Source organism: Lacerta agilis, chromosome 9 (assembly GCF_009819535.1).
Source record: "Lacerta agilis isolate rLacAgi1 chromosome 9, rLacAgi1.pri, whole genome shotgun sequence".
Taxonomy (NCBI): Eukaryota; Metazoa; Chordata; class Lepidosauria; order Squamata; family Lacertidae; genus Lacerta; species Lacerta agilis.
The window spans coordinates 72,215,399-72,237,355 of NC_046320.1; the positions used below are offsets into that span (position 1 = coordinate 72,215,399).

Genomic DNA, 21,957 nt, shown 5'->3' on the forward strand with positions numbered 1-21,957 from the left:
CCGGCTTTGCTCCCCCCCCCTTCCCTTTCAGTGCCGAAAGGGGAGGAAAAAAGGAAGCAAAGCGGCGCTTTAAGCGCCGGCTTTGCTTCCCCCCCCTTCCCTTTCAGTGCCGAAAGGGGAGGAAAAAAGGAAGCAAAGCGGCGCGTTTAAGCGCCGGCTTTGCTTCCCTGCCCGCTTTCTCTTTCGGCCGCCGTTCGTTCTGTCGCCCCAGGAGCAGCAGCAGCTGCTTCTCCCACGGCGACGGAGCGAGCGGCGGTGCGTGGGGGTGAGAAGCGGCGGCCCCTCCTGCCACTCCCCACGCACCACCGGTCACCCCGGGAGCAGCAGCGCTGCACAGACGGGGTGCTTGGCTGAGCGAGCACCCCGTCCGTGCAGCGCTGCTGCTCCCAGGGTGACGGAGGGAGCAGCGGCGCGTGGGAGGGGCCGCCGCTTCTCACCCCCACCCGCCGCTTATCACCCTGTCACTGGGGGCGTACCGCCCCTACCGCCCCTCCCCAACGACGCCCCTGGCAGTGAGAGATTTTACTTTCTTGGGCTCCATGATCACTGCAGATGGTGACAGCAGTCACGAAATTAGAAGACGCCTGCTTCTTGGGAGGAAAGCAATGACAAACCTAGACAGCATCTTAAAAAGCAAAGACATCACCTTGCCGACAAAGGTCCGTATAGTTAAAGCTATGGTTTTCCCAGTAGTAATGTACGGAAGTGAGAGCTGGACCATAAAGAAGGCTGATCGCCGAAGAATTGATGCTTTTGAATTATGGTGCCAGAGGAGACTCTTGAGAGTCCCATGGAGTGCAAAAAGATCAAACTTATCCATCCTTAAAGAAATCAGCCCTGAGTGCTCAATGGAAGGGAAGATCCTGAAGTTGAGGCTCCAGTACTTTGGCCACCTCATGAGAAGAGAAGACTCCCTGGAAAAGACCCTGATGTTGGGAAAGATGGAGGGCACAAGGAGAAGGAGACGACAGAGGATGAGATGGTTGGACAGTGTTCTCGAAGCTACTAACATGAGTCTGACCAAACTGCGGGAGGCAGTGGAAGACAGGAGTGCCTGGCGTCCTCTGGTCCATGGGGTCACGAAGAGTCGGACACGACTGAACGACTGAACAACAACAAGGAAAAGAGGGACAGTCCAAGATAAAATCAGAAACAGGGACAGCTTAAGTATATCAGGGACGTTCCTGGAAAATAGGGACACTTGGAGGGTCAGAATTGGAGCATATTACAGCAGCAAGAATGTTGTTTTCCCAAAAATAGAAAGAAGAAGAAGGCCCAACGAAAGAAGAATGGATGCAAAAACTTATGGAATATGCAGAAATGGCGAAACTTACCAGAAAAATAAGAAATCAAGATAACAAACTTTTTATAAACGAATGGGAATGGTTCATTGAATATCTACAAACAAATTGTAAACAGATAAGGACATTGGATTATTGTAACAGCCTGCAGTTTTGCAAGAGTATGTAATTAAAGTAGATTAATAAAAGAATAACTTAAGTTAATCTAGAATATGCAGGAAATGAATTTAAGGAACTGCCGAAAGAGGAGGAAGGAAGTCGAGTTTTGAAATGTTAAAATGACTGTAAAAGTATTGAAATGTACCGTATATAACTGACAACCATATTTTTTAAAAGAAAGAAAGAAAGAAAGAAAGAAAGAAAACACAGCTCAATGTCAGCCAAAACCACAGACGACGTGAATCTCGCAGGCATCTAACATCCTGAATTTATTGTGTGAACGCCAGACTCCTGACCTGAAACACTTGGTCTTGCTGCAAGACAGACCCAAAAGAGAAAATAACAGAGCACCACTAGTAATCACATACAGCTCCTGAAATATACTCAGAGTCAAGTGTGAATTTCATGCTCTTTATTCAGCTCATAGTAGCAAGGAATGAGTCTTTCCCCAAAGCACAATGGGCACCACGTGATTGGCTAATTCCGGGCTACTCCTGTAGGCCAATCAGGTTGTGGATTCACTTCCTCCAGGAGCCTGATTGGCTGCTCTTGCAGGCCAATCATGTCGCTGAAACACTTCCACCTGGAGCTGGATTGGGTGGCTCCTGCGGACCAATCAGACTGCTGCAATCTAGATCCTATTGTTCTAGGATTCAGCTCAGTACATAAAAGCTCCCAAGTTAAAACAGTTCAACGCATCATCAGAGATCTACAACCTCTCCTAGTCAATAACGGTTCTCTTTCTCAAGCTCTGGGAGAAAGACCTTTCATCGCCTACAGACAGCCACCCAATCTTAAACAGCTCCTCACCCACAATAATACAACAACAGGACTTAACATGGACACTGGTACCAGAGCCTGCAATAAACCCAGATGCCAACTCTGCTGCCACATACACCCGGACAACACCATTACTGGCCCCAAGATCATCCAACATACCATCTCAGGACTACTTAATTGCTTATCTTCTAACATTGTGTATGCCATCAAATGCCAACAGTGCCCTTCAGCTCTCTATATTGGACAAACAGGCCAAACCCTACGCCAAAGGATAAATGGACATAAATCTGATATCAGGAATCACAAGACAGAGAAACCAGTAGGAGAACACTTCAATCTCCCAGGACATTCTATACAAGATCACGGAGCAATGGATTCAAACTACAAGAAAGAAGATTCCACCTAAACATTAGGAAGAACTTCCTGACAGTAAGAGCTGTTGGACAGTGGAATTTGCTGCCAAGGAGTGTGGTGGAGTCTCCTTCTTTGGAGGTCTTTAAGCAGAGGCTTGACAGCCATCTGTCAGGAATGCTTTGACGGTGTTTCCTGCTTGGCAGGGGGTTGGACTGGATGGCCCTTGGGGTCTCTTCCAACTCTAGGATTCTATGATCTCAAAGCAGCTGTCTTATTACAAAAGAATTTCAGAAATAGACTTGAAAGAGAAGTTGCTGAATTACAACTTATTACTAAATTGAAAACTATGGAGAGACCTCGTCTGAATAGAGATATTGGATTCTTGTCTCATTACAGAAGTCCTAATGGTCTGTTAAAAAGAAAGAACGGAATATTTAAAACTTTTGCAAATTATTAAAACACTTAGTGAACTATTCCTATCAATGACTTAATAATGAAGTTATTGGTATCTGAAGAAGTGTGCATGCACACGAAAGCTTATACCCAGAACAAACTTAGTTGGTCTCTAAGGTGCTACTGGACAATTTTTTAATTTTTTAATTTATTTCGACTTGGCGTTTTCTCAGTGTAAATTACAGAGGACCACAGACAGCTAATATCCCAGAGGATGTAAATGTTTCTTTTCTTTCTTTCTTTTTAAATTCATTCCATAATAATAATAATAATAATAATAATAATAATTTATTTGTACCCCGCCCATCTGGCTTTTCTTTCTTTCTTTCTTTTTAAATTCATTCCAAACTAATAATAATAATAATAATAATAATAATAATAATAATAATAATAATAATAATAATATTTGTACCCCGCCCATCTGGCTGGGTCACCCCAGCCACTCTGGGCGGCTTCCAATAAATATTAAAATACATTAAAAGAGGTGCTGGGGCTCAAGGTAGTTTGGGAGCGGCACCTCCTGATCTGGAAGCTTTTCCTACTCTTAACAGGGCTCATAGAATCATAGAGCTGTAGAATTGGAAGGGACCCCAAGAGCCATCTAGTCCAACCCCCTGCAATACAGGAATCTCAACCAAAGCATTCAAGGCCACCTAACCTCTGTTTTAAAACCCCCAAGGAAGGAGAGTCCACCACCTTCCATGATGGTCCACTCCACTCTTGAACCGCTCTTCCCTTCAGAAATTTCTTCCTAATGTTTACTCGGAATCCCCTCTCTTGTAACTTGAAGCCATTGGGTCATGTCCTGCCCTCCAGAGCAGGAGAAAACAAGCTTGCCCCATCTTCCATGTGAAGGCCCTTTAGATATGTGAAGATGGCTCCCATATCTGCTCTGTGGCAGCCTAAACATACCCAGCTCCTTCAACCATTCCTCATAAGGCTTGGCTTCTAGACCCTGGGTCATCTTGGTCACCCTCCTCTGCACACATTCCAGCTCGCCAACATCCTTCTCAAATTGCGGCTCCCAGAACTGGACACAGGACTCCAGGTGTGGCCTGACCAAGGCAGAATAGAGTGGTACTATGACTTCCCTTGATCTGGACACTAGACTTCTGTGGATGCAGCCTAGAAAGGTTGTCTTCTGCTGCTCCATAGAAGCGGACACGGAGCAATGGATTCAAACTACAAGAAAGAAGATTCCACCTAAACATTAGGAAGAACTTCCTGACAGTGAGAGCTGTTCAGCAGTGGAATTTGCTGCCAAGGAGTGTGGTGGAGTCTCCTTCTTTGGAGGTCTTTAAGCAGAGGCTTGACAGCCATCTGTCAGGAATGCTTTGATGGTGTTTCCTGCTTGGCAGGGGGTTGGACTGGATGGCCCTTGGGGTCTCTTCCAGCTCTAGGATTCTAGGATTCTATGATTCTAAGAGCGTTGGCTTTTCCACTCACCAGGTAGGCAGCCTCCCTCATGAACTGCTTGGCGGGCTGTTTCCAGATGGCCGGCACAGTGATCACCCACCGGATGGCATCTTTCTCTGGCAAGGCTGGGCACTGGTCCTTGAGTTCCTGAAAGTCACAGGGAACAAAGCAGGAGGCACTGACTCTCCTCTGGCTCCAAGAAACGGAGGGAGAAGGGAGCAACCATAGGAAGGAGAGGCAAACTTATTCACGGCTACTTCTAACTGGAAGGAATGCAGATAGTTGCAAAGTAACATGCAGATAGTTGCCTGGCAGCCATGTCCCAGGCCAGCCCATGATATTTTGCTGCCTGAAGTGGAGCCCAAATGCTGCCTCCTCCACACAATTGGGACCACCACCTTCAAGGTCCTGCTGCGACACCCAAACACCAATTCTTCTCTCTTCTTTGCCCACCTCTCCCTGGCGCTGCCTGAATCCGGTCACTCCTCTGTGCTCCACCAGCCCTGGAAATTGCCATTTTGTGGGTGCCTCCCAAATCTGTTTGGAGAGGGAGATAGAGACGTGGGGCCATCACTGAAAAGGCCGCTTCTCCAGTTGGCACCTACATCAGTTTGGAGAAGGGCCTGTGCAGCTGATTGAGCTTCGTGATCAGGTGGGCTTACAGGGGAGAAGGTGGCTCTTTAGGTTACTCTGGTCCCAAGCTGTGTGTGTGTGTGTGTGTGTGTGTGTGTCCATGCACAGGGGGCCTGCAAATCCATCCCACAGTGTCTCTTCCTCACCTTGCTGTTCCCTGCTTGCATTAGATTGGAAAAGAAGCTTTCTATTTCAACAAAGGGCTTTTTCCAAGCCTAATTGCAGCACACAGGTAGTTGGGGGGGTGAGCTGTAATATAGGGCATGGATGCCCCTCCAGAGGGCAGCAGTGCAATCAGGGGCGTTCTTAGCCCCTTGGCTGCCCGGGGCGGGAAGCCAAGAGGCACCCCTGGGGGCGGGGCATCGCGGTGCATGTGTGCGTCATGACGCACGCGACGCCCCGCCCCCAGGGGTGCTGGGCGGCGGCACCCCTTCGTGCCGCGGCTGCTCGTGCCTGCATGGGCAGCGGATTCGGAAGTCTCTGCGGGCTGCAAAGACTCCCGAATCTGCCGCCCGGGCTCCCTTGGCAGAGCGCAAATCAGGGCAGGGAGAGGGACGGGCCAGCGAGGAGGGGTGTCCCTCCTCACTGGCCCGCCCCTCTCCCTGCCCCGGCTCCGCAAGCCAGCCAGCAGCGGAGCTCGGCATAGAGGCAAGGGGCGGGCCAGCGAGGAGGGGGTGGCACCCCACCTCGCTGGCCCGCCCCTTGCCTCCATGCTGAGCTCCGCCGCTGGAAGGGGGGGCTATTTTTGGCGCTGCCGGGGCGGAGCCGCAGGGGCAGCCAGCGAGGGGGGGGGTGACACCCCTACTCGCTGGCCGCCCCTGTGGCTCCACCCCAGCAGTGTCAAAAATAGCCTAAAAAGAAAAGAAATACTTTTTAAATAAAAAAGTTTTTTAAAAAGCCCAGTGGGCGGGGCCGCCCCTGATGTGTCACCCCCAGCAGGGGCGCTTCCCGGGGCCCGTCGCCCCCTCCGGCCCCCCTTGCTACGCCCCTGAGTGCAATAACATTGGGGGAAGCCTTGCATGAGAACTAATAAAGCAGAATGATGTCCGGTGTATAAACGCACCTCGAATGCATAATTATTGCATCAGTGACATTTTGCAGAAGACCCCTGCAAAGGAACCGCCATCTACAGGGGCCCCAAGTCTGCGAAGAAGAAATATTAGCAAAGGGAGGGTCTCTGAGTGGGGAAGAAACTCTGGGGAGAGGCTAAAAAGGAGCCTGTAACAAATTATTATGGTGGAGGAGAAACACCAACCTGTCAAATGCTTTCTCCAGACAACTGCAGAAAGTTATTTTCACGCCCAGCCAAATTTTGCTTCTGTGCGGCATCTCTGCACGACGGACATGCACCTCTGGGTGTCTCCCCGCCCCCTTCCCTTACCTGCAGTGCTTGTCGCTTGAAGAAGTGGAGAGCATGAGCAAAGACCCGCAGAGCCTGCACCTTCTTCCCGTTCACTGCTTCCAGTTCGGTTTTCATGGTTAAGTCCTAGCAAAAGAGGAGGGAAACAGAGATGGATTGCCCTCAGATCATTCAGTAGCCCCCGTCTTGGTCAAGCGTTCTGGCCCAGAACACAGGTGAGGAGGAAAATCGGGGGCAGGACTCACACCTGGAGAGAGCCCAGAAATACCTGCCTTGATGGAGATTCCCACAGGTATCCGGAGAATCATAGAATCCTAGAGTTGGAAGAGACCACAAGGGCCATCCAGTCCAACCCCCTGCCAAGCAGGAAACACCATCAAAGCATTCCTGACAGATGGCTGTCAAGCCTCCGCTTAAAGACCTCCAAGAAGGAGACTCCACCACACTCCTTGGCAGCAAATTCCACTGCTGAACAGCTCTCACTGTCAGGAAGTTCTTCCTAATGTTTAGGTGGAATCTTCTTTCTTGTAGTTTGAATCCATTGCTCCGTGTCCGCTTCTATGGAGCAGCAGAAAACAGCCTTTCTCCCTCCTCTACATGACATCCTTTTATATATTTGAACATGGCTATCATATCACCCCTTAACCTTCTCTTCTCCAGGCTAAACATACCCAGCTCCCTAAGCCGTTCCTCATAAGGCATCGTTTCCAGGCCTTGGACCATTTTGGTTGCCCTCTTCTGGACACCTTCCAGCTTGTCAGTATCCTTCTTGAACTGTGGTGCCCAGAACTGGACACAGTATTCCAGGTGAGGTCTGACCAGAGCGGAATACAGTGGTACTATTACTTCCCTTGATCTAGATGCTATACTCCTATTGATGCAGCCCAGAATAGCATTGGCTTTTTTAGCTGCTGCATCACACTGTTGACTCATGTCAAGTTTGTGGTCTACCAAGACTCCTAGATCCTTTTCACATGTACTGCTCTCAAGCCAGGTGTCACCCATCCTGTATTTGTGCCTTTCATTTTTCTTGCCCAAGTGTAGTACTTTACATTTCTCCTTGTTAAAATTCATCTTGTTTGCTTTGGCCCAGTTCTCTAGTCTGTTAAGGTCATTTTGAAGTGTGATCCTGTCCTCTGGGGTATTAGCCACCCCTCCCAATTTGGAAAGCTCCAGACCTACCTTTGCTGGTTTCTAGTGCACCCCCAGAAGTCATCCTGTTCTCCTCCTAAGAACCCTCCATGGTGGGCATGGAGGGAAGCACCCCACAGGGTATCATTTGAAATCCCAGGGAAACGGGGGCTCCCCAGCTCTGCCAGAGGCCACACCTGAAAATCAGGATGCAACAGCTTTCCTTCGCAGCAGTGGGGTGAACGTGGCAAAACATAGGAGGCTGCCTTATGCCAGGTCAGACCAGTGGCCTATCTAGCTCAGTAGTGACAGCAGCTCTCCAGGATTTCAGGCAGGAGACTCCTCTAACCCTATGGGTGATGCCAGGGATTAAACCTGGGAACCTTCTGCTTGTAAGGCGAACACTCTGCCACTGAGCCATGGCCCTTCCGTGGTGAAACCCTCTCAGCTTCGGGGCTATGAAATCCCACCCTTGGCTTTGGACATCCAGGGGAGCAAGCGTGTCTTTGGCTTCTTCCCTTTTAGGCTTTCTCCACAGGGAACTGACCAGGGTCCTGATCTTCTCCCACCGACACGCCCTGCCCCCTTGCTACATCTCACCTGGACTCCTCATAGAGTCATAGAGTTGGAAGAGACCATAAGGGCCATCCAGTACAACCCCCTGCCAAGCAGGAAACACCTGTCAAGCCTCCGCTTAAAGACCTCCAAAGAAGGAGACTCCACCACACTCCTTGGCAGCAAATTCCACTGCCGAACAGCTCTCACTGTCAGGAAGTTCTTCCTAATGTTTAGGTGGAATCTTCTTTCTTGTAGTTTGAATCCATTGCCCCGTGTCCGCTTCTCTGGAGCAGCAGAAATCAACCTTTCTTCCTCCTCTAGATGACATCCTTTGATATATTTAAACATGGCTATCATATCACCCCTCAACCTTCTCTTCTCCAGGCTAAACATACCCAGCTCCCTAAGCTGTTCCTCTTAAGGCATTGTTTCCAGGCCTTTGACCATTTTGGTTGCCCTCCTCTGGACACGTTCCAGCTTGTCAGTATCCTTCTTGAACCGTGGTGCCCAGAACTGGACACAGTATTCCAGGTGAGGTCTGACCAGAGCGGAATACAGCGGTACTATTACTTCCCTTGATCTAGATGCTATACTCCTATTGATGCAGCCCAGAATTGCATTGGCTTCTTTAGCTGCTGCATCACACTGTTGACTCATGTCAAGTTTATGGTCTGCCATAAACTTGTAGCCTCGAGGGGATATACACAGGCCCCTTGAGCCTCTCATAAACATTCCCTTCTCCATCTGCATGCTTCCACCTGGACCACCACCGAGACAGACTGCCAGGTTTCCCAAGGGCATTGCAACTCCATTTTTAAGCTGGTCTTAAGCATGTCATTGTAACTGAATTGCCATTTTTAGCCTGCCTGAACAAAGCTTCTCTTTTACTCTTCAAGAAGTATTCTGAGTGAAACAAAATAGGAAATTCTTTCCAGTAGCACCTTAGAGACCAACTGAGTTTGTTCTTGGTATGAGCTTTCGTGTGCATGCACACGAAAGCTCATACCAAGAACAAACTCAGTTGGTCTCTAAGGTGCTACTGGAAAGAATTTCCTATTTTGTTTCGACTATGGCAGACCAACACGGCTACCCACCTGTAACTATTCTGAGTGAGTAAATGTAATTTTACCTTGTGTTTGATTGTTATTTTAAGGGGGGGGGGCGGTGAGGGAGTAATGCTAGGAGAACCCAGTCTTAAAACATGCTGAATTAGACTTAAACGCTAAAAGCTTCCCCTTTAAGATGGAAATTCTGCTGAACTCACAAACGTGAGGAAGGAAGAACAGTATCCAATAGATATATCCTCTCTTAGCATCTATCCCTATCCCAACATGACCATCAGCTGCAAATTGCACATGGGGGGGGGGCAAAGATCACTGGGAGATCATCTGTGTCATGGCCCAATGGAACAGACAGAATCTCCCTGGAGGCAAACGGGTTTCCTCTTAAGTAGCTTAATTCAAAGTGTCCACATGGCATTCTTAACAAAACTGAGATGTGCACAAACAGGTTAGAATCACCAACTCCTGCCTTTGGGTTATCGGAACCTGCCTAACTTGTTCCTGGTTGTCTCTGAGAGCTCAGAGTTGGAGATATCGACACCAATCATCATCACACCTCTCTCTGGAAAGAAAGAAAGGAAAAAACAGCTGAGAGAGGCTGCTTTCATTTTGGATAAAGAGCACCCAGCGTCCAGGAGAGGTTTGTGGGTGACTGAAAACGGAAGGTCACTTTTGCTGCGTTGCTCTCAACGAAGAAAGCAACAAACATCTTGCAAAATAAATGCAGCAGAATAGGTGGAAGCCTCATGGATACAAGTTACACAAATTGCTCTCCTTCGCTGGAGGTTTTTAAGCATCTGTAAAGGGATTCTTTAGCTGGGATTCCTGCATTGCAGGGGTCCATTCTGTCTCTACAATTCTATTATTCTATGTATGAAAACACTAAACAGTCCATGGGAACAGAAGCCTATGGGAAAGGCATGCCTGACAATCTGCATTTCCCTGTGAAAGGGTGGCAGGGGTCTAGATTAATCGAATCATAGAAGCAGGGGTCTAGACTAATCGAATCAGAAGCAGGGGTCTAGATTAACAGAATCATAGAAGCACCGGTCTAGATTAACAGAATCATAGAAGCAGGGGTCTAGATTAATCAAATCATAGAAGCAGGGGTCTAGATTAATCAAATCATAGAAGCAGGGGTCTAGATTAATCGAATCATAGAAGCAGGGGGTCTAGATTAATCAAATCATAGAAGCAGGGGTCTAGATTAATAGAATCATAGAAGCTGGGGTCTAGATTAATAGAATCATAGAAACTGGGGTCTAGATTAATCGAATCAGAAGCAGGGGTCTAGATTAATAGAATAATAGAAGCACCGGTCTAGATTAATCAAATCAGAAGCAGGGGTCTAGATTAATAGAATCATAGAAGCAGGGCTCTAGATTAATAGAATCATAGAAGCAGGGCTCTAGATTAATAGAATCATAGAAGCAGGGCTCTAGATTAATAGAATCATAGAATTGCAGATACCTCAAGTGGTCATCTAGTCCAACCCCCTGCAATGCAGGAATTGCAACTAAAGCACCCCTGACGGATGACCATCCAACCTCTGCTCAAAAACCTCCAAGGAAGGAGAGTCCACAACCTCCTGGGGCTAGACCGCTCCACCTTCAAACAGCCCCTGTGAGCTCAAATTTTGAGCCTCGAGGCCGAGAGGAATTTGTGGGCTGCCCTGAAACTGCTTCCCTATCCTATCAGTCGGGGATACTGTGCCTTGCATGGCCCCCAAAGGAGGCTTCAGCCACCGAACTCACGCTAGTGCTGTGGATCTTCATTTTGAACTTCTCAAAGTACAGCCAGTCGCGAGCTTCATCGGGATCCAGGTCGTGGTAGTAATCCCTAGCGGTGTAGCCAAAGCTGTGGAAACTGCCGTCTGGAGTCAGGAGGAGGCTGGTGGGGGTCTTCTGGTGGGCTACTCCTGGGTCTCCACCTTCCCATTTCCTGGAAGGAGGGATCAGAAATATGGTTGACTTACTTGTCCATGTCCTAAACAGGTGTGTGGAACCCAGAGGTGTCAAGTGTCCCGTTTTCCCCGGGATTATCACGTTTTTAATTGCTTTTCACGCCTTTATCCCGTTTGTTTGATAATCCCGTTTAATCACGTATTTAAAAGCAAGTTCTGAATGCTTTTTTTCTGCCCGGCTCACAAGTCACGGGCAATGAAGGGTTAAAGGCTGCAGCGAAGAAATCCCGCCTCCTGCCTTTAGGGATTGGATGCTGCAAGGCAGGGGAGCTGAGCCTTCATTGGCCGCCTCGGCTGCCACTCGCTGGTCCCTCCTAGAGCTCCTAGTTTTGAAGCCGTGTGGAGCTTTGAATTGGCTCCAGAGCTTGTATGAAGTGGACATCCCTGGAAGAGGACATCCCTGGACTTCGTCGTCAATGGACAAAGTAGGGATTTTGAAATGTCTTTATAAGAGCATGACAGCCTGCTTTGTTCTGGGTCTCCCCCCCCCCTAAAAATCACAGCTGTTGAAACAGCTTCAATAAAGATCAATGCTTTGCTTCTCAATCTTCTCTGGTTGGCCTCTGTTTTTTACTCCTACCAATGGAGAACCTGCAAAGGACTTTGCAAGGGCTCTTGTGTACCCTATAAGGGAATAAGGGCAGATTTTTTCTTATTACAGCCGCCTCGTGCAGCCTGGCTCCTTTCGGGGGGGGGGGGAGGCTTATTCAGCTGCTGGCAGAGAATAAGCAGCCTCCCCCCCCCCAAAGAAAAGCACCCACCACACACTTGGTAAAATAAAAATCTGGTCTGGATCACTGAGCAGCATTGGATGCAAAGGGTCATCTAGTCCAACCCTCTGCAATGCCGGAATCTCAAATTAGTTCATACATCCATGACACCCAACATCTGTGTAAAAATCTCCCAATGAAGGAGAATCCTTAACCATTTTTATTTTGCATGTGTGGCTGATGTGCTCCGCCCACTTTTGCTTCAGGCTCCGCCCACCACTGCCATGTGACTGTCATAGGTGAGGCTGCGGATCCCTTATTTTCAAATCCGAAAGTTGACAGCTATGGTGGAACCACAGATGAAACACCTGGGTGGTGTGTCCCCAGGCCCCTCCATTCAGCACACCCCCTTCCCAGACCACTTCCTTCACTGGTCCACAACCTGCTGCACAACCGGGGCGTCCACAGGCAGGGGAGCAAGAAGGGCAGTTGTCCCTACAGGTACAGGTACAGGTAATATTCATATCAGGGACTCGGCAGAGGAGGAGGAATGATGGAGACTGCCACCCCAGCCTGACCCTTCCAGAGAAGAAGAAGACAATTCAGAATTACAACAGGGTTTTGAGGGAGGGAAATCACAGCTCACAGGCAGATGAGGGGGAAAGCTGGGAAATAATGGGAGTGGAGGAGGAGGAGAAACCACTGGGGGGGGGAGACAGCTGACGGACACAGTGTCTTTAGAAAGCGTTCCAGACCCCCCCCCCGAACCCGGTGAGCATTGAAAGTAGGAGAGCAAAGAGCTCAAAGGCAGAAGGTGCTTGTCAGCACCCGTAGTGATGGCGCATAATAATAATAATAATAATAATTTTATTTATACCCCGCCCTTCCCAGCCAGAAAAGGAGAGAGGGGTGGAGACTCACTCGGGGCAATGGCATTATTCCAAGAGGCTGCCTTTCCAAGCCTCTCTCTGTGAGTATTGAATAAAAAGCAGTTGGTAAGAACTTTTCCTTGTCTTATCCATTACTGGCGACCTGCCGTGGGGGTTGGATCCTGTGCATCCTGACAGTTCACCCTTCAACCTCACAGGGGGGGATTTTAAGAAGGTGAATATTTAACGCAGGGTGAGGCTTGCAGGGAATTCCTTTTGACCCTCTTGTATTCGTAGAATCGTAGAGTTGGGAGGGACCCCAAGGGCCATCTAGTCCAACCCCCTGCGACACAGGACTCTTCCTTCCAGCACTGCCACGTACCTCATCATGTGGATGGCCTCTGGGTCACTGGCAAAACTGAAGGCGTAGCCGCTGGACGTGGTCCCAAAGTCAATGGCTACCACCACAGAGAAAGGAGTGGTTTGGCGCATCCGAATTTCATTCCTCTGGAAACAAAAGGCAGAGGGTTCAGATCCTGGAGGGCAATTTCACCACACCCGACTAAGAATCTGTGGGCTTAGCAGTGCCTTTGCCCCCCCGCCTCCCAATGATTTGGACTACAAGTTCCATCAGTCCCACATCAGGGCTGATAGGATTTGTAGTCCGAACCCTCTGGAGGGCAACTGAACGGTGAAGACTGGCTTAACCCATTGCTCAGAGTGAGATGGTGAAATCCCAGACTGTTCCACTGCAGGCTAGATGGTGGAGGGTTACTTTAGAATCATAGCATTGTAGACTTGGAAGGGACCCCAAGGGTCATCTAGATCAACCCCCTGCGATGCAGCAATCTGAAAATTTAACTTTTAAAAAATGCTTCCCACGTAAGTAAATAGAACTGGGAGATAGGGGAAAAGAGAGGGAAAGTTGTAGGCAACTGGCTTAAGCCAAGCGAAAAAGACGTATTTCGCACACTGCAGGTGGCCTCTGGGACTCCCTGCCACAAGATGCTGTGACGACCGCTTTTTAAACAAGGCCAGATGAATACTCAAAGGGATAAGGCAGGCAATAGACTGAACTTAGGCTATTTTGGATTGGGGGGGCAGGGATTGTCACCCTCACACCCTGCCTGTGAACCTCCCCAGGGCACAGCTCTGAATTCGGTCAATTTTTGTTTCGCATGCCTGCTTACCGGCGACTGGGACGGCGTCAGAGGGGCGATGCTGCAGCTTTCGTTGTGGAGTCTGGGAGAGTTTGGGGAGACGGGGTGCGGGATCTCTCTCCGTTGGCACCTGGCAGATAAGAAGAGATAGCAAGGGAGGGAGGCTTAGCAAAAGCCCCTGTCCTGGTCACCAAGATATGAGTGGGAATCTCCCTCGAGGTGACTAGGAAGGGAAGCATTCATTTTTAATTGTATGAGCTCTTTGCTTTCTTTCGGGCTCCTCGTTTGCAGGGCTGAAAGGGAAGCATGAAAGGAATAAAGGATACAGAGTCAGCCCATCGGTCGATCTAGGAAGAACCAGACCGTTTAAAGCACATTTGATGCTGTTTGAATGAAGCACATGAACTTCCTCCAAAGTATCCAGGGAATTTCACCCTTATTAAAACTACCCTTAATCTGGGTAGTTTAACCCTAGCAGAGTTACAGTTCCTACCACCCTACCAACAGCCAAGAATGTGGTTTCTGCACATGCTGTAGAGCAGGGACGTCCAACTCCCAATAGACTGTGATCTACTCACAGTGTAAAAAAAAAAATGGCAGTGATCTACTCATTGTCATTGAATGGTGGCTTTTAGGGAGCAAATGAATGAATGGAACTGAATATATGAATGAAAGAAACTGAATAAGTGTTGCGATATACAAAGAACAAAATCAAACATTGATTATATAAAACACAGTTGAGGGTGCTGAATTCCCAGTCCAATAGTGGAACTTAATCTGATGACCCACTTTTTTTGCTAGGAAGCAAAAGTTGCTGAGCTTTTTTAGGAAAGGCAAAGTTCTTGAGCTTCCTTGGGGAAACCACAGTTGTAGAGATTTTTTAGGAAGCCAACGGTGTTGAGCTTTTTGGGGGAAGCTAAAGTTACTGAGCTTTTTGGGGGGGGAGTAGATCACCGAGGGGGGCCAGAGATCTACCAGGAACACCCCATGATCTACCAGTAGATCGCGATCTACCTGTTGGACATGCCTGCTGTAGAGGTAAGTGAGGGGCAGATGGGGCTCGTCCACCTGGGATGGGAGCCCATTTAGGAGAAGGAAGACTTTGGTCCTCAACCTCCCCTGCCGGCAAAACCTGACCTGGAACCGCAGATGGAAAAACCCTCAAGCCAGGGAGGTCTTTGCCACTTGCTTGCCCCAAATGTGCAAACTGGTTCTTTCGCTCTGTTGAAATCAATAGGACTCAAGCTGCAAATAAGAAACCTCAAGCAAGCCTGGAAAAAAAGGAGGGGTGTGTGTGTGTGTGTGTTGCAGACTGCAGTTTTCCAAGAAGGGGACTCTGCTCCAGCCCAAGTGGAGCGGGTGCCGTTCTCTACACCAGGTATGTCCAACAGGTAGATCGTGATCTACTGGTAGATCGCTGGACATCTGCGGTAGATCACTGGTAGATCACTGGCTCCCCACAAAGAAGCTCAGCAACTTTGGCTCCCCTAAAAAAAGCTCTACATCTTTGCCCTGAATCCCCCAAAACAGGGCTTTCCTTCCTAAAAAAAAGCTCAACAACCTCGACCTGAACCCCCCCCCAAAAGGGGGTAGATCACAGCCAGTTTTTAACACTGTGAGTAGATCACAGTCTCTTGGGAGTTGGCCACCCCTGCTCTACACTATCTGAAGAAAACATGCCTCTGGCTTTGCCATGGTGTTCGTGCGACATTGCAGCCCTGAGTGTGCTGGATGCCTCGTCTCGCCCACGCAATGCGCACTTAATGAGGCAGACATGTCTCCGTCCCGTCGGCGCATAGACCGCACTCCCCTGCGCCACAGATGGTTCCAATTAGGGGATGGAGTTAATTGCTCTCTCCCCCCCCCATCACTGCTGCCCCATTCCAGGCCAGAAGTATGGTTTCTTGGCTGACAGGATCCAGCTGTTGGTTCAGGGGAGAGGAGGAGGAGGAGGAGAGTCACTTTATCTGCAAGGCATCTGAGACCCCTAGCAGTGAGGGCCTCTCTCAGAGCTGGAAGGGGGGGGCGGGGGCACTGGTTCTGATCTCAAGGCCTGGTCTGCCCAGGCACTTGCCAAACAGCACTCTAAGAGGAGCACTGCTGGATCAGGCCAGGCGCCCATCTCGCTTGGTATCCTGTTCTGGCAGCGGCCATGGGGTTTGTAGCCCAAAACATCACGAGAAGAGCCTGCAAGATCAAGCCAATGGCCGGTCAAGTCTGGCGTTCTGTTTGCATCCCTCCAACATTTCTCCGATGACAAAAGGGACGTCCGAAGGAGAAGTGGGACATTCTGGGATCAAATCAGAAACCGCTTCTGTAAATCCAGGACTGTCCCTGGAAAATAGGGACACCAACCGCATGCCTCAAAGGGAAACCCGCAAGCAGGACCTGAGCACAAGAGCCCTCTCTCCTTCCGTGGTTTCCAGCAACTGGGATTCAGGAGCATTGCTGTCTCTGACCATGGCAGCAGAGCAGAGCCATCCTGGCTAGGATCCATCGATAGCCCTCTCCTCCTCCATGAATATGTCTAATCCTCATCTAAAGCCATCCAAGTTGGTGGCCATCACTGCCTCCTGCGGCAGGGAGTTCCACAGTTTATCTGCTCTGAGTGAGGAAATATTTCATTTGATCTACCCTGAATCTTCCAACATTCAGCTCCATCCGATGCCCACGAGTTCCCGTGTTATGAGAGAGGGAGAAAACCCCTTCGCTGTCCAACTTCCTCCATACACGTACCGTATTTTTCGCTCCATAAGACACACTTTTTCCCTCCTAAAAAGTAAGGGGAAATATCTGTGCGTCTTATGGAGCGAATGGTGGTCCCTGGAGGTGAATTGCCCAGGGGCCAAAAGAGGATCATGCTTTTTATTTTACAAAGAGAAAAGGGGGTGTTGAAAGGACCCTGCTCAGCAGCTGATCAGCAAGAGATCGGGAGAGAGATAAGAGTCCCGGCTCCCTTTCAGCCCCGCCCTCCTTTGTTGAATGTGCTGCAGAGGGAGGTTGTTTGTTTCCCCAGCTACATGTGACTGGCTGATTAGATTATCTGTCTGGAAACTGTAGAAAAGGCTCCCTTTCCTTTAGAAGCTGCAGAAATGTGAGTTGAACCCCATAAAATGGGGGTTTTCCTCTTTGCTTTCCCCCCTTTGCAAAAGGAGCTTTGCTTTTCCCCCCTTTGCAAAAAAAGCTGCAAAGCTTTTAGCTCATCCTAAAAAACAGGGTTTTTCCCTTTGCAAAAAAAGCTGCAAAACCTTTAGCTGATCCTCAAAAAACCAGGGCTTTTCCCTTTGCAAAAAAGCTGCAAAACTTTTAGCTGATCCTCAAAAAACAGGGCTTTTAGAGGAGGAAAACCAGAAAAATATTTTTTTTCTTGTTTCCTCCTCTAAAAACAAGGTGCGCCCTATGGAGCGAAAAATACAGTATGTCACCTCTCACTCGCCTTTTCTCCAAAAAGTCCCAAAACTTCAACCTTTCCTCCTACAGGCGTAGCTCCATTTCCTTGATCATTCTGGTTGCCCCAGGTTGGCAAAGGCAGAGATAGACAGCATTTTCTTTATATACAGTATAACCAAACATTAAAGGTAAAGGTAAAGGGACCCCTGACCATTAGGTCCAGTCGTGTCCGACTCTGGGGTTGCGGCGCTCATCTCGCTTTACTGGCCGAGGGAGCAGGCGTACAGCTTCCAGGTCATGTGGCCATCATGACTAAGCCACTTCTGGCAAACTAGATCAGCGCACGGAAACGCCGTTTACCTTCCCGCCGGAGCGGTACCTATTTATCAACTTGTACTTTTTGATGTGCTTTCAAACTGATAGGTGGACAGGAGCTGGGACTGAGCAACGGGAGCTCACCCCGCCGTGGGGATTCGAACCGCCGACCTTCTGATCGGCAAGCCCTAGGCTCTGTGGTTTAACCCACAGCGCCACCCGCGTCCTAACCAAACATTAGCATCCCTTTAAAGTAGGCCCCCTCCATCCTTCCCAGACCACCAACATCCCGAGAAGGACAACTTTTGAGAGAGTTACTCCATCGCAGCTCCTGGCTGAACGCCTGGAGAAGCGAGTTGTTTTTAAAAGGGTTGGGTTTTATGAGCCTGTCAAAGATGGGGTTTTTTTTTTCTGTCCCTTTCCAAATACAGCTCCAGAGATTAGCCGCAGCAGCTCTCACTGTGAAGAACCAGCGACGGGAGAGACACGATTCCAGGCCCTTCTCTCCGATTCCCTAAGTGGCTTTCTCTGTCTCGGGTGGCTGTCACGTTAATATTTCATCTGGTACAAAAAAAAAAGACAGAAACCAGCCAGGATTTTGAAATGAAACCAACATGTTCTCAGAGAAAGCTCTTTACCCAGATCTTCTTACTTGCGCATAATGGGGGTGGGGGGAGGTGGAAGGGGAGAAATTAAAGAGGCACTCTGCCGAAATGAAAACAAATAGCTGCTCTGGGATCAAAGCCGCTGGAACTGAGCTCATGCAGCAAACAGGATGCCTCGCAAAATGGTACACAAATCCTTAGGAAACAATAACATCATGGGTGTAAATTATAAATCACGCCACAGATAAGTTGATACGCTCAGGAGCGTGCCCTCAGCCTCCTCTGTGGGAAAGTACTTGCAATTGTGTACGCAGGCAATCCAAACTCGTCCCTGAGAAAAGTGGAACGGCCACTGGCATAAGAAGAGTCTGCTGGATCAGGCCATCTAGTGCAGCATCCTGTTCTCACAATGGCCGACCAGATGCCTGTGGGAAACCTGCAAGCAGGATTCGAACGCAAGAGCCACTCTCCCCTCTGGTGGTTTCTAGCCCTGCTACCTCCAACTGTGGAGGGCAGGGCAGAGCCATCCTGGCTAGGAGCCATCGATTGCCCTCTCCTCCTCCGTGAGTATGTCTAATCCTCTTCAAAAGCCATCCCAGTTGGTGGCCATCCCTGCCTCCTGTGGCAGGGAGTTCCACAGTTTAACTAGGCGCTGCATGGAGAACGGTGGCTACATTCTGTGTCTCGTGTCAGAGGATCTGGGCTTCCCATTGGGGCAGCTGGTTGGCCACAGTGAGAAGGTAGAAAAAGGGAAAAGGGAAAGGACCCCTGGGCGGTTAAGTCCCGTTAAAGGCGACTATGGGGTTGTGGCGCTCATCTTGCTTTCAGGCCGAGGGAGCCGGCGTTTGTCCACAGACAGATTTCCAGGTCATGTGGTCAGGAGGACGAAACATCTTGCCTCTTCATTAGTCACAGCTTTGTATCCTGCGCGGAGCAACCAGGTCTCGCTGTCTCCAGCTTCATGATTGCTTCCAGCTCAGCTCACACACCTGCTTTGGCTGTTGTTCTCCTACCTGGCAGCTAGGTGAAGGGGCTGGAGGAAAGGCCCACCCACTAGCTGGGAGGGGACCAGCCCTTAGCTGTAGCTCTTGCATCCCGGCTCATTTGGGAGGGGGTGCTGAACCTTAAGTGGTCAACGAAGGTCATCGTCTTATGAAGATTATTGTCTGACTGGTTCAGCAACAGAACCATCTATTAAAGGTAAACGTTCAGGTACCCCTGACCATTAGGTCCCGTCGCGAATGACTCTGGGGTTGCACGCTCATCTCGCTCTATAGGCTGAGAGAGCCGGTGTTGGTCTGCAGACATCTTGCGGGTCATGTGGCCAGCATGACTAAGCCGCTTCTGGCAAACCAGAGCAGCGCACAGAAACGCCGTTTACCTTCCCGCCGGAGTGGTACCTATTTATCTATTTGCACTTTGATATGCTTTCGAACTGCTAGTTTGGCAGGAGCAAGGACCGAACAATGGGAGCTCACCCCGTTGCGGGGATTCGAACCACTGACCTTCTGGTTGGCAAGCCCTAGCCTCTGTGGTTTAGACCACAGCGCCACCCGCGTCACTAGAACCTTCTATTAGGTTCAGGTAAAAGGTAAAGGACCCCTGGATGGCTAAGTCCCGTAGAAGTTGACTATGGGGTTGCAATGCTCATCTTGCTTTCAGGGTCATGGGGCCAGCAGGACTAACCCACTTCTGGCACAATGGGTCACTGTGACGAGTGCCAGAGCGCACGGAAATGCCGTTTACCTTCCTGCTGCAGCGGTACCTATTTATCTACTTGCGCTGGTGTGCTTTTGAACTGCTAGGTTGGCAGGAGCTGGTACAGAGCAACGGGAGCTCACCCTGTCGCGAGGATTCGAACCGCCAACCTTCTGATCGGCAAGCCCAAGAGGCACAGTGGTTTAGACCACAGCGCCACCCGTCTCCCTTTCCCCCCAGTGAGAACAGGAGGCTGGGCTAGATGACCTGATCCAGAAGCGCTCTGCTTCCACAGGAATTCCACAAGGTGCCTAAAATAAGCAGTGTCACTTCTTTAATTTTGGATATTTTTTCTGCTTTTGCTGATCATGGGGAGGGGGCAATGTCAGAGCCCCCATTCTCTGACCCATGGAAATCCATTTTTGACGCCTCTTTGAATTTTGAGATACCAGCATGGGCTTCCTGCAAACTTTCTGAGCAAATCTGAGCTTTCAATATGGGCTAGAATATAAAATAAGGACATATGAATTCTGATTTTGATTGTGCAGTTCTGCCAGAGTGCAGGTTCCCCCCGCCCTCTCTGTGCCTGTCTCACTCTCTCACACACTGCCAACACAACAACCACAATCTGGATCAAGACCCTAGGTGTAGACAGAAGGGCTTTGAACCTGTGTCCATCTTTGCTCCCCCAGCAAAAAGGTCAAATTGGAATGCCTGGAATTGTTGTTGTCATTGTTGACGTTTTAAGGAAAGGAGCCTGATACGGTAGGTAAGTGGGAAGGTGGGTTGATACTCTCTCAACACATTCTGAAGTGCCGCCTTCCAAGCAACTTCTGTTTTGCCTCTGATCACCGAAGAATTGATGCTTTTGGATTCTGGTGCTGGAGGAGACTCTGGAGAGTCCCATGGACTGCAAGAAGATCAAACCTAACCATTCTCAAAGAAATCAGCCCTGAGTGCTCACTAGAAGGACAGATCCTGAAGTTGAGGCTCCAGTACTTTGGCCACCTCATGAGAAGAGAAGACTCCCTAGAAAAGACCCTGATGTTGGGAAAGATGGAGGGCACAAGGAGAAGGGGACGACAGAGGATGAGATGGTTGGACAGTGTTCTCGAAGCTACTAACATGAGTTTGGCCAAACTGCGAGAGGCAGTGAAGGATAGGCGTGCCTGGCGTGCTCTGGTCCATGGGGTCACGAAGAGTCGGACACGACTGAACGACTGAACAACAACAACATTCTGCAGAAATCCCCAAGCCCAACATCGTTGCAGAAGTGACACTTACCAGTTCCTCAGATAGTCCAGGAACGCAACACACAGCTAAGGCTGCCAATTCAAAACATGTTCGAAACAACGTGTTACCTTTCCTTTCTCCTTGGCCTTGGACAGAACTCCCACCCAGTGCTTTGGTAAGTAACAGCAAAGTAATGTAAGATTACCAGGTCTAATGTCTACTGCCCTCTGAGGCAGTAGAGAAATTGTCTTCACCCTCTTCTCTTGAGAGATTTGGAAAGTGGTACCCAGGTCATCCGCCCGCCACCCATCCTCTTTTATTTTTCCAGGCTGAATATGCCCAGTTTTCCCATATCACTGATTATCTTCCTGTATTTCTTACCGATCTGGAGAGTGTGCATTGCTGGTTCCACAAGCGCTGACATCTTCACATCACTTTTCTGCCTGAAAGACAGACACAACATCCCAATCAAATTGCCCTCTGATTTTTTTTTTTAAAAAAGATTTTATTGAAGTAAATAATGCAAACCAATTTAATAAAAACAACAGGAGTACCAAAAGGCTGCACAGCATATATATATAAAAAAAGATTTAATATTAGGTGGGTTTGGCCAAACTGCGAGAGGCAGTGAAGGATAGGCGTGCCTGGCGTGCTCTGGTCCATGGGGTCACGAAGAGTCGGACACGACTGAACGACTGAACAACAACAAAAGTACTTGAAACCATCAAGGAAGCCAAATTTCATGTTGTACTGTGGAGAGATTGTCCTGTGTGTGTTTCTTGTAGATAAGATAAAATCCCAACAAGCA

General features: G+C 49.1%; 1 protein-coding gene across 1 annotated transcript in view; it reads right to left on the reverse strand.

Moving 5' to 3' along the window:
* The window catches only part of HSPA12B (heat shock protein family A (Hsp70) member 12B), a 38,723-nt gene extending 17,135 nt beyond the window's left edge, over positions 1–21,588 (reverse strand). Inside the window, 7 exon segments of the mRNA XM_033161090.1 lie at positions 4,494–4,610; positions 6,478–6,582; positions 10,961–11,147; positions 13,131–13,255; positions 13,939–14,003; positions 14,006–14,038; positions 21,531–21,588. Coding sequence (XP_033016981.1) covers positions 4,494–4,610; positions 6,478–6,582; positions 10,961–11,147; positions 13,131–13,255; positions 13,939–14,003; positions 14,006–14,038; positions 21,531–21,573 — 675 coding nt within the window. The 5' untranslated portion in view covers positions 21,574–21,588.
* Between the last annotated feature and the right edge of the window lie 369 nt (positions 21,589–21,957).